We start from the raw sequence: 17,168 nt of genomic DNA, 5'->3' as shown, positions 1-17,168 counted from the left end.
GCTGTTAGAGTGTGCCCTTGTAATATGATTCTTGAATGTGAGAGCCTTTCGTTCACGGTTGAGCAGGCACAATAAATTTCCTGGCATCCGAGCAAAGGTGGTGGTAGTGGGGGGGTGACATTGGGGACTGTTTACTGGTTGCAGACTTGTGCTAATTTGGCAGAAAATAAAGGTCCCCAGGGCCTCACTTACCTTTTACCCACAGTATGGCAGTCATCTCTGCAGAGCCCAGCTGATTCTCTGCCCGGCACACATAGTGCCCCTCATCCGCTCGGCTGGAGTTAACAATTCTCAGAGTGTTGTTCCGTAACAACATAATCCTGCGAGAAAGGACACAAAAATCAATACTGCTATGAGACACAAATTCGCGTATGAACAGTTGCACTACAAGTGCAGGCATGAGGTTATATGTCTGCAGTCGTGTCAGGAAACACGAATAGCAATATTCACGAGGGATGAGAGTAGAAAAGTTAGAACAAACTGCTCGTATACTCTTGAAATAATCATCCACTGGAGATTTCAGGGGAAAATATAAACCACAATTGTGTTTACAGCTAGCGAGTTATTATCTGTGAACTGAAGGACAGAAAGTTGTTTGTGTTCCGAAAAAGCTCAGAGGACCCGGGGATGTGAAGTCAAGTGCAGTGTTTGTGTTTGCTGCGTAACCTTCAACAAGGGAACACCGAAATAAACCCTATTCAGTTAAGATCAATCAATAATTTAAATGTGTTAATGAATCCGATCTAAAGATACCACTAAGTAGACCCATCTTGAACAGGATTAGACACAGATGCTTTCAGAGATACTGAGAATGGTAATGGGGACACATTTTCAGTGGAAGAAAAAAAAGTGACACAAAGGTATTGATGTGAACAACAAAGAAACTGTTCAGCTCTGACTTTCCATTTGAGTACAATGATGCACTTCATCTGATGTTGTGCCTTTGAAAGAAAACAATGGCTGCTTTTGGAGTAATTGCAGTGTAATTCAAAATTCATTAGTGTCGTTTTTCAGAACAGAAATTGTGGCGAGAACTGCATCATGTGAAGAAAATAGATGTTGTGATTCCTTGTTCCCTTGCATCAAATAAAAATAAATGGTGCATTCATACTGCAGAGGGCTCATGAATCCACCTGACAAACCCTAAACATTGCTGCATTCAATAAATCTAAAGCAAAAGCTGTCAAACAGAGATGTGCATATCGCGGTGCCGTCCTCCTGGGAAACACAAGTGTAATAGAGTGAAAAAATAAAAGTGAGCCTGCATTCATAAGCAGCCCCTTATCAGGCTGAAGACGCAAGCAATATGGTTTTAACGTTTCGCTCTGCCTTGTAAATAACAGCTTGAAAATTAAGTACTTGACAGCAGATAGGAGAGGATGTAACAAGCATGCGTGTAAACAGATGGCATCAGGGCAGGAATCATGTGAAAGTATAGAATTTGGATGTGATTTATGTTGAGCTTCTGCTTCCTCCTCCAGTGTCCAGTGCAAACCCCTTGTCTTCAGAATATAAATATACATATATCACAGGTGATTTCAGCTGAGCTGCAGAGGTGGGAATGAATATTTACAAAGTTATTCTTTATTAGAAAATCAGTTTCATCCCAAATCAAACAATCGAAATGAAGGGGGTGTGAGGTATTCCTGTCTTTCAATTTAATTCTTACTGTTTGGAATTTATATTTACAACACTGAGCTCTTTCATCATGGGCAAGGTGATTGAAATTGGCAAAGAGACACTCATGAAGGCGTGACGAAATCTCGCCACACATAGAAAATTCAGAGGCAATCTGCAGCACGGAGACATTTTTCAAATTAGGGAGGAAATTCATATCCGACAAGGACAGTGAGGCAGAAAGGACAGGAGACTGGAAGGTATACACTGTATGCAGATCCATTCAAGCTTACATCATTCAAAGGAAACATTAGAACATTAAAGCAAACCTTCTGAGTATGTGTATACATATACATCTAAAGAGATTAAATTAAGTGGATTGCTTTAATGTACCCATTATTTACATGGGAAATCAGTGACCGATTACACATAATTAAATATTTCTTAATTTCATTTTAAAAAGCCAAATTATGCACCAACTTTTTCAACAAAGAGTCTGTGGGTTTCAATGGAGTCTGCCACGTACTTTCAAACTAATGGGATTAATACTCTGTATTTAAGAGACAAAAGCCCGGAACATTAGCGGAAATCCATGTTAATTACAAACCTTCATTAAGTCAGCACAGCTGTCAATGCCAGATAAACGTGAAGCTGTTTCGATTCCTCCCCTGTTATTCCAAGAATAGAACGTCTTTCCGTCCATAAACTCTTTACTTTACTACAGGTAGTGGCAGAAAATCCTTACAGGAGTCACCCTGGCTGAGACCCGCGAACACACGGCTCCTCTTGTTTATTTCACCTTTTTCAGATAGAAGTCGCCCTTTCACGAAGGTGATCTCCAGATGAGCAGTGACAAAAACACTTGCTCCCCTTCAACATTTATTCACTGGATCAAAAAGCGCTGTTAAGTTGCAACCAACTTCCTATAAGAGTGTCAAACACTAATTGGATGTGTGTTTTAAAAATGCACAGTGGATAGCAGCATAAGCAGCAAAATCATTCACATCATACCAGCACGAACAGTGAACGATGAACTGCTCCGAGGAGGTAAACTAACTGCTCTGCCAATATCTTTTTGACAACATTTTTCTGCTCTTTTACGAAACCACTTTATCTGAAGTCGTATAAAAACAAGATCAAGGTGTTCGGACGCGTATGAATCCTCTGCTTGTGCGCCAACAACACCGAAAAACAGATTTGCAAGGGTTTGACAAATACCTCAAAAGCTTTATCAGATCCAGACAAGCCAGTGTCATCAATCACCATTTTAGGGCAGCACACTCACTTACTTATCCCCATCCATCAGCCCCACTGAAGCCAGCTCTTTTAAAGAAGACATCCAAAATAACATCTGAGGATCGTTTTTCTTTTAAGCGGAATTAAATATTTTTGCAGATTCACACCAACCTCTGTGTTTAACTGACTCCTGAATGCTGTTACTCCATCCACCTGTTAAAGGCCTCAACATTAGTGGCTGCCTGTTTGAAGGAGCAGCGCACTGAGGATCTGATTATCAACTGGCTGCCCTTGCTGTCGAGCAGACTGCTGAATCTTGGCTGATAAATAAAAGGTCTTCTTCTCTCACTCAAAACCAGGGATGCTCAGCGGTGACTGATAATTTCAATGGTGTCGCTCCGTTTGATTGATGGACCCTCGCTCTGCTCGGCCCCCTCTAGGTGCAACAGAAAGATGTTTCTCATAAAAGATGATGCATCAAACTGAATGTGAATTCCAAATGCAATTGTACGCTCTAAATTGTCAGCATCCCTGAGCAGGAGGTGGGGCTGAAGAAGAGTCTCCCGAGCTTTGCCAGTACCTAAGGTGTTTGTATTTTAGTAGTGACACTTAATTTCAGTTACAGTAATGAAAGTGTGATGTGTTACAACAAGACATGCATGCAATTCCTCACGGGCCTGAGCCGGAATGATAACGCTTACATTCATGACATGAAACTGAGAGGAAAAAAAAACAATGAGAAGACAAACTTTCAAGAGCTCATACATATTTTACAGGGCAATTAACTTTCTCTCATAATATTCTATTCTCTAAATTGTGCACAGGAAGAAATACTGGTACTATTTATAAAACAGAGCTCCAGCAAATCTCCCACAGTCTGCAAAGGAAATGTAAAAACACCATCTATCCCAATGATAACAGCTAAAATAATGTCCCCCACTGAAAAACATCCTCCCAGATTGTTTTGCTCTTTAGGATGCACAGTAAAGAGCTCAACGCAGATCATCACTTCAGTTTTATCTTATTGTACAAATTGATTTCATCTGAGTTTTATATATTTCTCTTACTTTTCAATTCCACAAATATAACCTGTACGAAGTAGGGATGCACCGATTGAGAAAATCAGGGCCGATGTTTCTTTCAATAACTGTAATTTTTGTAATTATGAATGCCCTCGTCTGGATAAGGGGCCAACATTTACTTTAATTATAAACTTTTAATTATAAACTTATTCAGGCCTTCATCACAATCTTTCAAATTCCCAACACATATTTTATTCAAACTTCTTCAACAGAAATAACTAAAAATCTCTGCACACCTGAATTGTGACAGGTGCGTTGGAGGTGAAAAACTCCCGCACACTGTCTCGCTTGTTGCTGATAATATTTATTAAATATCAACGTTTCAGTCGTACCGACCTTCATCAGGTTACGATGAACCTGAATAAGTATTATCAGCAAGAAGTGAGACAGTGTGCGGGGGTTTTTCACCGATTGTTTCAAAACTTCTTTCACATAAAAATAAGCCTTAGAATCACCTGTTTCAGAGCTTACATAGCCTAACAAAAGCCTTTCTGGAAACATACTTTATGTTACAATTAAATTTGCAGCACGATTAAAGCAGTTAAATAATAAAAACATTGGCTACTGCCATCGGTGCATGCCACCTTTTTTGCCGATGGGCCGATGTCTCTACACACGGCGGATGATCAACCGATGCATCGGTGCATCCCTAGTATGAAGGCATGGATGTAACAAGGATATACCATGCAATAATAAAGATGTGTCACACAGTAGTAGACATTTGCTTTAATATTTGTTATAGGGTACCCACTTTATCTCTGGTTGTATAAGGCCATTGTAGACAAAGTTGCAGATCGATGATCAGGAAAACTTTGTGGCTCCAAACTCCCAAAAAACAACTAAATATTGTGTTTAAAAAGTGTCATCAATTTAAAAACATAAAGTCTGCTGCCATGAATTCTACATGTGTATGAGAGTCTGCGTTAGGTTGTGCTGAGGTTTAATATGATGACCTCAGTCTGTGATCTCAGGTGCCAGCCTTTGCATAGGCAAACACCTGCGCCAGCTAAGTGTCCTTGAGCAGAGCACTGGATCACTATCAGCTTTGTGGCTCTCGCACGCTGCATGTAAATGAGAATTTTCTCGCACAGAACAAGAACCCAATGTATTTATTTATCATTTCATATAACAATGCGGCCTGACAACCAAATAAGATATTCGGTATGAAAAAGCCACTTCTATCTCCGAGTGAGGCATGATGCTTTTTAGAGTTACCTTTTATTCTGCTGTATCCTCCTGTCTCCTCTCCTCCATGTAATCCGGGGTTTGGGTGAAGCTCTGGGTTTGCATTCCAGTGATACATCTTTTCCAAGCGTGGCAATGACCCGTACGGGATTGTGGACAAAGGCAGGCGCAGACGCTGTGTAGGACACACAATGTTTAAAAAATGTGTTCGGAAAAGGAGAAAGAAAGAAAATAATGTAGTCACATCCCGGTCAACACAATAATATTCATCCTGTGTGTGATACATTATTATTATTATTATAAGTATTGTTAATGTATTTTTGAGTCCGTTAAAGCCCCTGTGAGGAGTTTTTTGCTGGACTGAACAGACTGAAATTAATGCTGATGTCTCTATATGACCTACAAAAGCAAACCAGACCATCAGCAACAAGACTGATTATGTCTATAGAGTTATTTTTAATGCCTGAAACTGCTGGCGGGGGGTCGGTGTCAGATGCCTTTGTTTACATTTTCTAGGGCAAAAATGATACAGAGTGAGTGATACACATGACTGTTAAAGAAAACAGGATGAGATTTTTGGTTGAAACCACCACTTAAAGTCGAGGTGAAATGAAAAATGTAATTTTAATCTTTTTAGATCACATCCCCGGTAATATTGTGCATCTATTTGACAATATAGGCCAAAAAAATTACAGAAAATCTATTTCTTCGTATTTTTACATCAAAATCCGATCATTTTTTCTTACGGTAAAACAAAATTTCACGCGTGCTTACGCAAGTTAGCACCAAACAATTTCAACCAATCAATCTGCAACATTTAGCCGCAGAGCACCAAGAACGCTCGGCCAGTTAGCTAGCTACTGCGCTGTGGAGAACGTCTGTCTACGTCCACTTCTCAACGAAGCCTGCATGTCCTGTTTCACTCGGAAATACGTCACGATACGGAAGCTAGATACTCTCGAAATGCTGTTTCAGCTCGACTTTAAGCATGTACAGGACAAAATCAGCAAAGAGATAAGAGGTACGGCTTTGTCCACAGGGGGCGCCAAAATCAACACAAACCGAAAGTTCCTCACAGGAGCTTTAAGATCATTATATACATGAACATATGATTATATTTTACATATGTGTTAAAGAGATAATATATTGTAAGGAATGGATCAATCACCAAATTAAATTACTTCTTATTCAGTGAAAGGGCTTACAGTGAAGATGAGTGTCCAATAATAATTAAGTAACAAATTAACAGAAAAATGGTCACCATGCTGCCTTGTGGAGAGCAAACCCTTACTGCAGTTTAAATCCTCATGTTTGCTAACAGATTCATGAACGTAGCACCAGTTACACCTCTTCAACTGTGGCATTTCAAAATAATTATTTTCAAAATGCTAGAGGGTTAAGACTGACACATCATGACTCATGACGCTTGATGCTTGATCACAATGCTAATATGTGTCAAAGTAATAACTAGATTTTCCACTTGAAGCGTTACAAAGCATGTTTACAGACATACACTGGCTTAATGTGCTTTTATGTGTGTTATCTTGTAGCATAGTTCTTAATTCTGTGCTAATTCAGTCTGCACTACAGTAAAAACATGCATTGTGTTCTGCAGCCTAATTACTAAATAAGTGCCCTAATGTTAATGATGACATGGTTGGATGATTTGCACTGCTTTTATGAAAATGTACTTAACCCATATTTAACCAGGCAGCCTTAGTGAATACTAAATACACTACACAAACATTTTAACAATCATTGCTCGCTCACAGGAATGAATTAAGCTTTAATGGTCTAAATAAGGCTCCAGGCTGGAAGTAGATGTGGTGCTGCTATGCAGCTGCATTACACATCAAGGCCATCTACAGGCTGCAAGGCCCTGTCAACTGTGATTATTCAAATCCTGAGTGATGCTTTATAGGTGACATTATACACAATGACAATTCAATCCCGTCTGTAGCTACAGGCTGACCCCTCTCCCTCTAACACTTGTGTCTTTGAGCCTGAGTAGTTGCCTGAGTGGCAGAGGTCCCTCCAGACACGGAAAGCAGCAGAAAACAGAGCAGTTGCTGTGTGTATTTGTTTTAATCAAAATAAGAGCAGGCCTGCAGCTGGTGGCAGCAGTACCCTTATTACTTCAGCCGCCACCCTCCCTGAAGAGCTGGATCTGGGACAAGATCACAGGCATGAGGGCAGCCGCTGCCCCGGCGTAGCCTCCAGTGATCGCTCATCTTCAGGCTGTTATTAGCCATGTAATCTGTCCTGATAGTGTTTGCTTGTGGACATCTCCACAGAGCACAGGTCACAGGGAAGAGATACCTTAGGGGTATAGTTATGAAAACATTCATCACCAGCTTCCACATATCATCATTGTGACTGTGACTCCAAGGAGAGCTAAAGCACCTCCCCGTCAGCTCAAATACAGCTTTTTCAAATCCAGAGTTTCTCCTTCTTGCAGAGAAAACCGTGAATTTAAATGTGCTAAACAGTGGCAATTTTACATTTCCAACTGACGATAAAACATGTTATAGATTTTCCACCAAAAAAACTTTGTCAATTTGCTGAGAGATTTTCAAAATGCCACAGATTCCCCTTCAAAAAAGGGCATGCCACACAGACAGTAAATCAAACTGTCCCTCGGGGAAACACGAAAGGGGAACGGGTGTCACCAGATGCGTCCCAGTATAGAAGATGACAAGGAGAAAATAGTGCATCAACACAGAACAGTGGACGGCCATTCAGTATGACTGTTATGTTTTCAGCCTGAAGCCTTAAATCTGAAGAGCACAGTTTCCTTGGCTTTTAATGTCCTTAAAGTTTCAGTACAAAGACAGAACGCCTGTTTACAAAAGAGGAAGAAAACACTCATTTCTAAATAATGAATATTGTAAATGTGCGAGATGACAATTATTAATAATTATAATTGATAATCAAATGATAATTACCAACACTAAATAATAAATACCCGATGAGAGCCGTGCAGGAAGTGAAGCTTTTCTAAGTAATGGGGATTGTGATGTAGGCAGTGCTTTGATGACAAACGATAGAGCACAGCTAAGATCCTAATGGAGTCATTAAACTCCATCAAACAAACCATTGATGTCTCTCTCCTAGTGTTTGCTCCCATTAGTATAAATCTATACCTACAAGTCATTGCTTTTCATTCTCCGCAGAATACTGTTCCACACTCTCCTCTACTTGATGCATGCAGTGACAATAACCATGAGGGTCCTTCTTTTATTCATGCCGTCCACTGCCGGGGTTAAATCAGGGACCATTGATTGGCAATCAGCACATCTCGCAGGTTGGCTTTCCCCTCTTGCATTTCAATCTCCCTTATCTGTCATGCGGAAGCTCGTTTACATGCCAACACTCGTCCTGACACTTTTGTTCTTTGCAGAGTCTTAACAAAAGGATTCAATGTCTTGTATTTTGTCTTCTTTCAATGATACTCCAAAAGTGGAACCCACCTAAAATCTTGAGTTCCGCGTTGGAGTAGATGGCCCCGTATTTATTTTCTGCCACACACTGGTACATTCCTGAATCAGCCTGCTGCACTTTATGAATAGTGAGTTCTCCATTTAGTGTTTCAACACGACCCTGTAACAAGAAGAAAACATCATATCTGAATAAAGACGCACTGTACATGATACTGCTGCATATAGAAGACGTGGAGTTTCACAGGAATAGTTCTGATGTCTCATGGCGCGACTGTGCAGTGAGGAAAGTACCTGGGATGTCAAGGGCAAACCATTACGGAGCCAGCGATAGGTGGGCCGGGGCCTCCCCATGGCCTTGCACTCCCATTGGAGCTTCTCTCCACTATCCATCTGAGTGTCATTAATCATTCTGACCCACTGAGGGAGGGCTGGAAGATAGAGAGAAAGAAGGATTCAAGAATAAGTAATTTATCCTTGAAACGCACACAAAGCACATCTATGGTCACTACTTATACAAGAAGAAAAAGGGCTTGCACAGAAACACTGTCAACACGTAATGTAAGAGGCTGTTAAGAGAGTAGATAGTAGTAAACTCTTTTTTGTATTCCTTTAATGCTTTGGTTCAAAAAGCAGCAAAAATATGTATAAAACAAGTTCCCTATGTGTCAACAGCCTTGACAAACCGACCGTCATTGCTCCCGTACTTTTACTAATCACTTAACAGAGATATCTTATAAATGACACAACGTCTCGGGTAATAAGCCATCTTCTCTTTCTGATCCTCAGTTATGCTCTTTAACCCTGAAGAACAGAGTGGAAATTTAAATGCTCACCTATCTTAATGAGGAGCTGGCCTCGCTGACAGAAAGGTTTAAAATGGTGTACAGTGCTAACACCCCGGGCTTCCTTCTCCGGCAATGATTAAGTTTTAAAAGAGCAACCCTTCAATAAGTTTGATGAAATTATGAATATTTGGAGGCTGTATTTTAATATGAGCAGAAAATATTGTAGAGATTTTTACTGATTTGGCCCAGAGGAGCATTTTTGTTGAGAAAGGTGAAAGCAGCCGTCTCTTCTGCGAGTGCGGATCACATTCATAGTTGTTTCTAAAATGTTTGCAAGCATGTTTTTCCTCCTCCCACTGCATCGCTGGCCCATGGCATCGCAGAACTAGGCAACTGCCTTTCCAGAGGGCTCCTTAACCATGAAGTCTTTCTTCTTTTCTTTTTTCTCCTGTAGCCTTCTTGCTTGTGTTTCCAAGGCTGCATCCACAGTTCCTGTCCAACTCCACATGCTGCAAAGAATCTCTCAGAACTCCACATCTGAGCACTGTACAGGCTGTATGTACTTTCCTTTCATCATGTAGTCTCTTTCCATCTACTGGGTCTTATGCTGCATGTGCTTCAGCATTTCTTGATTCTTGTACACTCAAGATTATAACATTTACAGGGGACTCTAAGTGGGGCTCGATCCTTCTTCCAGTCCTGTGTGAGGAATGCTAATCAGTCAGTTAGTCACTGACCGAAGCCCTTTGTCCCTTTTACTTTACTCTCCTATATTTAAGCTTTGTGCTCTGATGTTGTTGTTATGCTTTAATGAGGCATTAATAAATGCACATGCTGACCTCAACATGATCAACATAATAAAATATAAATGTCATGTTATGATACCATTGATTAAACAAGTGTTCAAAATATTAAAATAACATGTGCAACTAACACTTACTGTGGCTAAATTCCATCGGACATATTCTATAGTTATTGATAATGAAGTTATGTTACATGAATGAGGTTCAAAGCAGTAGGTGTGTAATCAAACAATGCACCCTGCTTCGTGTTGTATTTCTTAAACAGTGCATGCAGAGAGGAGGAAAACCCTCCACTGAGCTGCTTCTCCTACAGTAACATGCTGAGCACGTTCTTTGCTATTCTTTGCATACAGCACCTTCAGTGGAATACCTTTTTTTTTTCTACTTTGGTTTGATTGAATGATTATGGTCGGGAAGGTCCCCCTCACAATGGAAGTTCAAACTAGCAGCTGACCTGTGTAAATTACATTTAGCGTGAGCTTGCTACAAATTAGGCTCCCTATTCTCCTTGTGATGTCAACAGAATGGAGGTTGCCAAGAAGTGCGGGGCCTTGGAAATGTGTCCTACCAAGGCTGAGGCAGTCCATTATCTTGGTCCTGTGCACTCGGCTCAGGCAGAGAGGAATGGGGGGACATGCACCCTCACAGATAAGTTTATGATCGAGGCCAAAGGTTCAGCACACTTCTTTTGGCATTAACAAAAGTAGAAAACTAAAAAAAATCATCTTCTTGAACATAGTTCTGTCCTCAAGTCGAACTGAAATCACGAAACACACAAAAACTCAAATCTTTAATCTGTCTTCTGTTTTAGAGAAACAATGTTTTTGTAGTGACAGAAATAATAACAAACACATGTGCTCATTCAAATTCACAGAAAGCAGTGTCCACAGGCATGGTTCAGACTACTAAGAGAACAAACAGATTATTATAACATTATTGCAAATCTAAAAAACTTTTAAGAAAAACCTCAAAGCAGAGAAGCAGCTCACAATATTTGAGCTTGTAGCAAAACATACCTGACAAAAAGAAAATCTTGTTTTAGAGAACAACAACTCCATAAAAGCTGGGGTACACAACTTTGGAGGAAACAGCAGGAGTAAATTGGATTTTGTAGGTATTAAACTGGAGAAATCTCAACGCCACGTTCTCCAAAAATGTGATATTGCTCTGCCTCACAATCAGGTCCACGAGAGAGAGCAGCACATTGTTGACATCACTAAACATACTCTTGTTTTATCCTATGGCTGACCCTACCGATGCACAATGAGTCAATGGACAGAGTGCACAGGTATATAAGTAGACAGTCAGGTAAGCTATCATATCGGATGGTGTTATTACAGGCCTGCGACAGCCACAGATACAGATATTTCTTCTTTTTAAAGCATTTATTGATTGGATTAAGGATGTGAAAAAAACTGATCTCAGAAATGCTTCTAAAATCAATTTCTGAATGTCACTCTGAGTCAAAGAAACAGCTCATTAGTTGAGGCGTTCAACACTTGTTCTTGGATGGATGTATAGATGAGTCCTTGGACTGTTCACAGGGACCAGCACTGCTGCCAAGGCTTGAATTTAAGAGGTCTATGACTAATAGAATTATATCATGTATAATCCTTGAAAACTTGGCAAAATAGCACACACAGCTTACAACACATGTTGTTCTTTCATAATGCTGATGTATGTGTAATGATGGCTGAACAAAAGCCAAAGAAAGGTGTACGAGAGCATGCTCGGACTCACTGTAGACCTGCAGATGTCCTTTGAAAGCGGTGCCTCCTCTCGGATTCTCAGCTTTGCATTCATAAGTTCCCGAGTCCTCCAGCTGAATGTTGGGAATTTCCAGCACGGCCTGCGACTTCCGAAGTCTCGCTTTTTTGGGGATGTTACCATTAATCTTCCTCCATGTGATTGTTGGCACCGGACTGTGAGCAGAAGAGAGTTGGATTATAGACTAAACTGTACAAAGTATTTACACGCCGAAGAGGCTGTACGCTGCAATAATGCAACTCACGACTGAAAATGAAAAATGTCAGATTTTCTTTTCATCAAAATAAAACTATTACCAATAAAGAAGATTAATCTGTACTCATGAATGCCAGCAGCCTTGTAATGATAAATAAAAGTACTACGGATATTTTTGTGTATCAAGTCACCTTGATATGTTTTGAAAACAATAACCTTGATAGATTTTCTCTAGTTTGGCTCCCTGAAAGAACCTTTAAAAAGTCTTTGCTTTGTGCTGCATAAATTTCTCATTTGTCCGTTAAGTCCTTTATGTGCTATTGATTAGTGACACACTATAATCAGCACCTACTGTTGGTTCTTCTCTACATGTGAATCGCTGACCTTTGACCACTTGTGATACACATTAACATGCACCAGACCACGCACACATTAGATCCCAGGTTTCAGGGGAACAGAAGCGATATTCAAATCAGGCCATTACAACAGCCAGAGAGATTTCTATGATTAGTGTTCAAGCTATGTCGTCTCTCCCTGTTTATTCACGGCTTGCCCTATAGATCCTTATGATAGATGACTTGCACATGCAGAGAGAGAATGTCTCACTATGCGCTCGGTTCCAGTAGCGCTCCTTTATGACAACTAGATTTGACAGGTGTCTGAAAGATGGAAATGTGACACCATACAAACCTCCAGTGAACCCATCAATCATTTAGCCGGGATGGAAACGTTACATCCCTGAGCTTTTTTATCTGCACTAAATTCACAAGGACACTGAAGTGCTCTTCACTGCAACAGACTCAAATTAGCATTCAGGGCAGGTTTTCTATTAAACACAACATTATTTTTATTTTCAACAGGAGCTTCTTGTCACATATTTTTAGTAAACTATTTGTTTGAACATTTCCATTTACTTTGTATTATTGAATAGCTACATCATTTCCTAACAGCATGCATTTAGGCTTCCTCACATCACCGAGAGTGTGGAAGAACATAGCGAAAAATAATCAGTAGTTTCAAACGGACTTCGGTTGCTGGACCCCATCATTTCTGCACAGGAAATGACAGGACATACCCGTGCAACATTTGAATCTTTGATCTACATGTAAAAAGTGTAAAAACAGTAGTTTCTTAAAGTAATAATCTCAAAGATTTTCATGTAAATAAATGTCTGATAAGTCACTATCTGTCGCCGAATGAGGTAACACAATGGTGATTGAGCCTATGGCCCACTGATGAAAGCCTTTGCATTGCAGTATTACAGACTGGTTGTCTGGTGTGACATTCGCGGAAAACATCACAAGCAGCGCCCAGTTAGTGACGCGTTTTCCATCAGCCAGCAGTGGTTGGTCTGCCAGAGAGGGTAGGCGGAGCTAAGCGGCTGCTTTTACGGTCTCTGCAAGTGTTGCGAGTAAACAGTAATCTACTATGGCTGAACAAACAAAGATTGACGACTACAGATACAACTTCAAAAATAAGTGAAAATCCAAAGAAAAAGAAACAAACTCGACGCTCAGATAAAGGCAAACAGGCAATGTTACAGCCTGAGCCAACCGTGGACGTCACACATGCAACACTGTCTGGATATCTGAGAAGTGTGCTCCCGCAATTACCATTTATTGCCATAGGTGGCGCCAAAGAGAACAAAACTGAGATCTTCGAGCTAACAACTTTAATGCAACAATAACAGTATATTATATTATATGCTGATAGATTCATAGGTAATAACAATATCATCAGTGTATTTGATATTTATTCATCGAGTTAAGCTCTAATGATCTGAACCCATCTGAAGAAAAGCTAGCTCGGCATTAGGTGAGTATGCTGAATCAATAACAAATATCCTCTATGTTACAGTCTGGATCGGAGGGGCAGAATCTGGAGCCTGGGGTAAAATCAAATATCTGTGCTCTAATGTGGGAACATTTGTTAGTACTTGCTATTCTCATTTTAATGCCCCCCAGTGCTGCAACAACAACATAAACAAATGCCAGAAACAGGCACCGAGATTGAATCAGCGCTCATGAATATGGCATGCTGTTGTTTAGAAGCCCTTCCTTGTATGTTATTGATGGAGAATTTGCAAGAGACCTTTGCTCCAACTAAACTCTCGACCAGCCAGAGAACAGAGCAAATCTGTGGAGACCTTGAGGGGCTGAAACATGAGTGTGAATCTCCCTGAGTCCGTGGCAGGATTTCTCTTTGGAGGCTGAATAATGAGCACCAGGCCTGTACATGTCGACAGTGCTGAGGGTGGGCAGGAGGGAATTGGCTTGTAAAAATCTGCCTGTCAGTGTCTTCTGTATAAGACTGTTGGCATAAACTCCTGAACTCGGAGGCACTGGTCATATCCATTTAATCAAAGTGTACAAACTGACTGCTTTATGCCCTTACATTGTGAGCGTGTAACACACACACTGAGTTTATGCAAGAAGCTACGGTTTTCAATTTGGGAATGTGCCCATAGGCTCTGTAGATTAAATCTTAATTAGCATTCCACACAATTGCTGTGCCCTCATCTGGACTTGCTCCATAATAAAGGCTGAAAATTAAATCTAATACCAAAATATAGTGGGGAATTAGTTTGCTTCACATCATTAACATCTTGATATTATCCCACCACTTAGCTCGATTGCAAAGCTCTCAATTTCTTTGTCCCTCCTGGCAATTTATTACTATTGTTAGGGAGAATGGACTCGAAATGGAAAGCCTAATTTTACCTGCATTATCCAGGCAAAAAAACAGCTGTCTTTCAAAAGCATTAACTGTAGCAACAAGAGTATAAAATATGCTGTAGCTAAGAGGCACTTTGTGTTGCTGCTGACAATGTGGTCCTTGTGGTCCTGTGTAGCTCGACGTGGAAAGTAAGTACGAGGGTTTCGAGAGTTTGATTCCCTCTGGGGTCACTGGAACTAAAAGTATATCGTCTACTCCAAGGCAATTTGGATGAAAGCATCTGCCCCATGCCACATATTGCGTTTTAAGTGGAAGTGAGTGGGAGAATGTATAACCAATCAAATGTACAAGGCTTTTTGAACTCAAATGAACTTCATACTCTAATATCCTTTGAAATAAAAGCAGCCAACAGCACTGCACTTTCTAGAGTTTCTTGACTGTGAAGCTACGGTTCAAATTGAATTTGTGTTATTTTTAGACAGTAAAGCATCTTCTACAGCTGGCTATAATAGACTATAAAAGTCCTTATTAAAATAAGATACTGGCTGAATAATAACTGCATCAACTGGCAATAAAGATGCAGAGCAACAATATTTAACAGAACATCAAACAATACCCTTATTAACAAACTATATTTTTCTGTACACTGATAAAGACAGCTGGTTAAAGAAGTGTAAATCCAGTTTTTCCAACATCTCCATGTGGTGTTTCTCATCATCAGGGACGACATGAGCAGCCGTCTCCATGGCTGGGCCTGTCTGCTTTTAAACTGCAGTGTACCAAGGACAGGCTGAACAACACGTTTTCAGATTGGCAGGTTTGAGACGTCACAAACCTAAGGAGCCAATCCCGTTAATGGACGGGGTGACGCTATGCATATCATTATGTGTAACCTATGGCAACCACTTCAACGACACGCGGGCCAGCTGTAACCGTCATAGTCATTTTTGCAAACTACTTTGCACTACTGACTACTAACATTAAATTACTACTACTAATTACTACATTTAAAGCTAGCTAAGTTTCAACCGCTGAACGATGGCAGAGACGTGTTACGCGACAGAGGGGGCAGTTCGAAATGAGCATAGTCGGCGGGGACTGTGCAGATTCACAATTTTTAATGAGGGAGAAGGAGGAGATGCCTTGGGAGGATTTTTACAAGATAATTAAACATATTTTGCTGAAAAAAACATGTCAGACACAATTTATTATTTCAAGCAGAGCATTTTATATGTATGAAAACATGACTGGAGCTGGTGTTTAACGCTAAACGTCCAGAAAACATTGGCTGAAAGCTGTAAGCTAGAAAAGACCACTAGTGCTTCAGATGATGACAATGTGCCATATTGTGTTGGTTTGTAATTCTGACTGCTTAGACAATGAGCCCAACAACTTTGGTATGTTTACTGACAGCCTTCATGTAATCCAGTTAAAAGCCTGTTGAGCCTCGTAAGGCCATAAATAATGTGTCTGATTACAAGTCACATAAAAGAGATGATGAGCCTATTAGAAGAGTGCTATTAGTACTCATCTTTTTATGTATATGAAGTAACTTGAAACAGAAACACTGTGTTGCTCCACAATAGAAAACAATTGTTGCCATTCTTGACAGAATCCACCAGAATTAAAAAATCATAACGCATAAGTCTTACAGACACTGCTAAAAATAATATTACAAAAGGTGACTACAACTCTTGAATCTTAAAAAACTATTTATATTGTTCTCGTTCTCATTCTCATCATCTCATTCAATCCCTTCGCCCTTGACTGCGACCTACAGAATACTATCACTGGTTAATATCCCAACAGACAATCACTTCAAGGAGCTTTGGCATTTACACACAAAGAGCTCTCCTGTCCCGTCTTAGCTTGTGGTGCCATCATAAATATTGATCAACAGCAGAACAAAACCCATTTTAACTTCATTTTCAGTGCTATATAAAGACTGGCATTTCTTAATAGGGTGCATTGATAAATCATTCATCTCTACGTAAAAGGGTAAGTCACTGGGATCAGTGTCTGAATGAAAGCCATCACGCACAAATTACTTCATTGAGGGAAGCACAGGGGCGAAGACTCAAGCTGTTCTACAAGCGTCTTAAAAACTCCTGCTCAGCTTGATAGGGAAAACAAAGGCCTGCGATGTTATAATGCAGTGTCTATATATTTAGGAAATGACTTAGCATAATGTGGATAATTAATTGAAATCAAGGTAAACAATTATGAGGTCCTTAGTCATCTGTAGATTAGAGAATGTTTGCACTTAACATAGGAGTCAGCTATGAATAATTCATGCTGAATAATTACAAACAAAATGGAGTAGGGATCATAAAAGATTATGTTGCACGATGAAATTATTTTGTGTAATATCAAACAACACTT

General features: G+C 40.1%; 1 protein-coding gene across 2 annotated transcripts in view; it reads right to left on the bottom strand.

Annotated features, from left to right (window-relative positions):
• The window catches only part of cntn5 (contactin 5), a 108,475-nt gene that overhangs the window by 19,850 nt on the left and 71,457 nt on the right, over window positions 1-17,168 (bottom strand). For both annotated transcript variants that reach the window (XM_069668104.1, XM_069668105.1), the window contains 5 exons: window positions 11,889-12,070; window positions 8,852-8,988; window positions 8,591-8,720; window positions 5,151-5,295; window positions 193-320 (listed from right to left, as the gene is read on the bottom strand). In XM_069668104.1, the coding sequence (XP_069524205.1) occupies window positions 193-320; window positions 5,151-5,295; window positions 8,591-8,720; window positions 8,852-8,988; window positions 11,889-12,070 (722 nt within the window). The remainder of the gene's footprint in view (window positions 1-192; window positions 321-5,150; window positions 5,296-8,590; window positions 8,721-8,851; window positions 8,989-11,888; window positions 12,071-17,168) is intronic.

This window comes from Semicossyphus pulcher, unplaced genomic scaffold (assembly GCF_022749685.1).
Source record: "Semicossyphus pulcher isolate SPU_LCO1_2020_fin unplaced genomic scaffold, fSemPul1.0.p SCAF_19, whole genome shotgun sequence".
In the NCBI taxonomy this organism is placed as follows: domain Eukaryota; kingdom Metazoa; phylum Chordata; class Actinopteri; order Labriformes; family Labridae; genus Semicossyphus; species Semicossyphus pulcher.
Note: the sequence above shows the minus strand (reverse complement) of the source record. Positions and strands in the feature narration are given on the sequence as shown.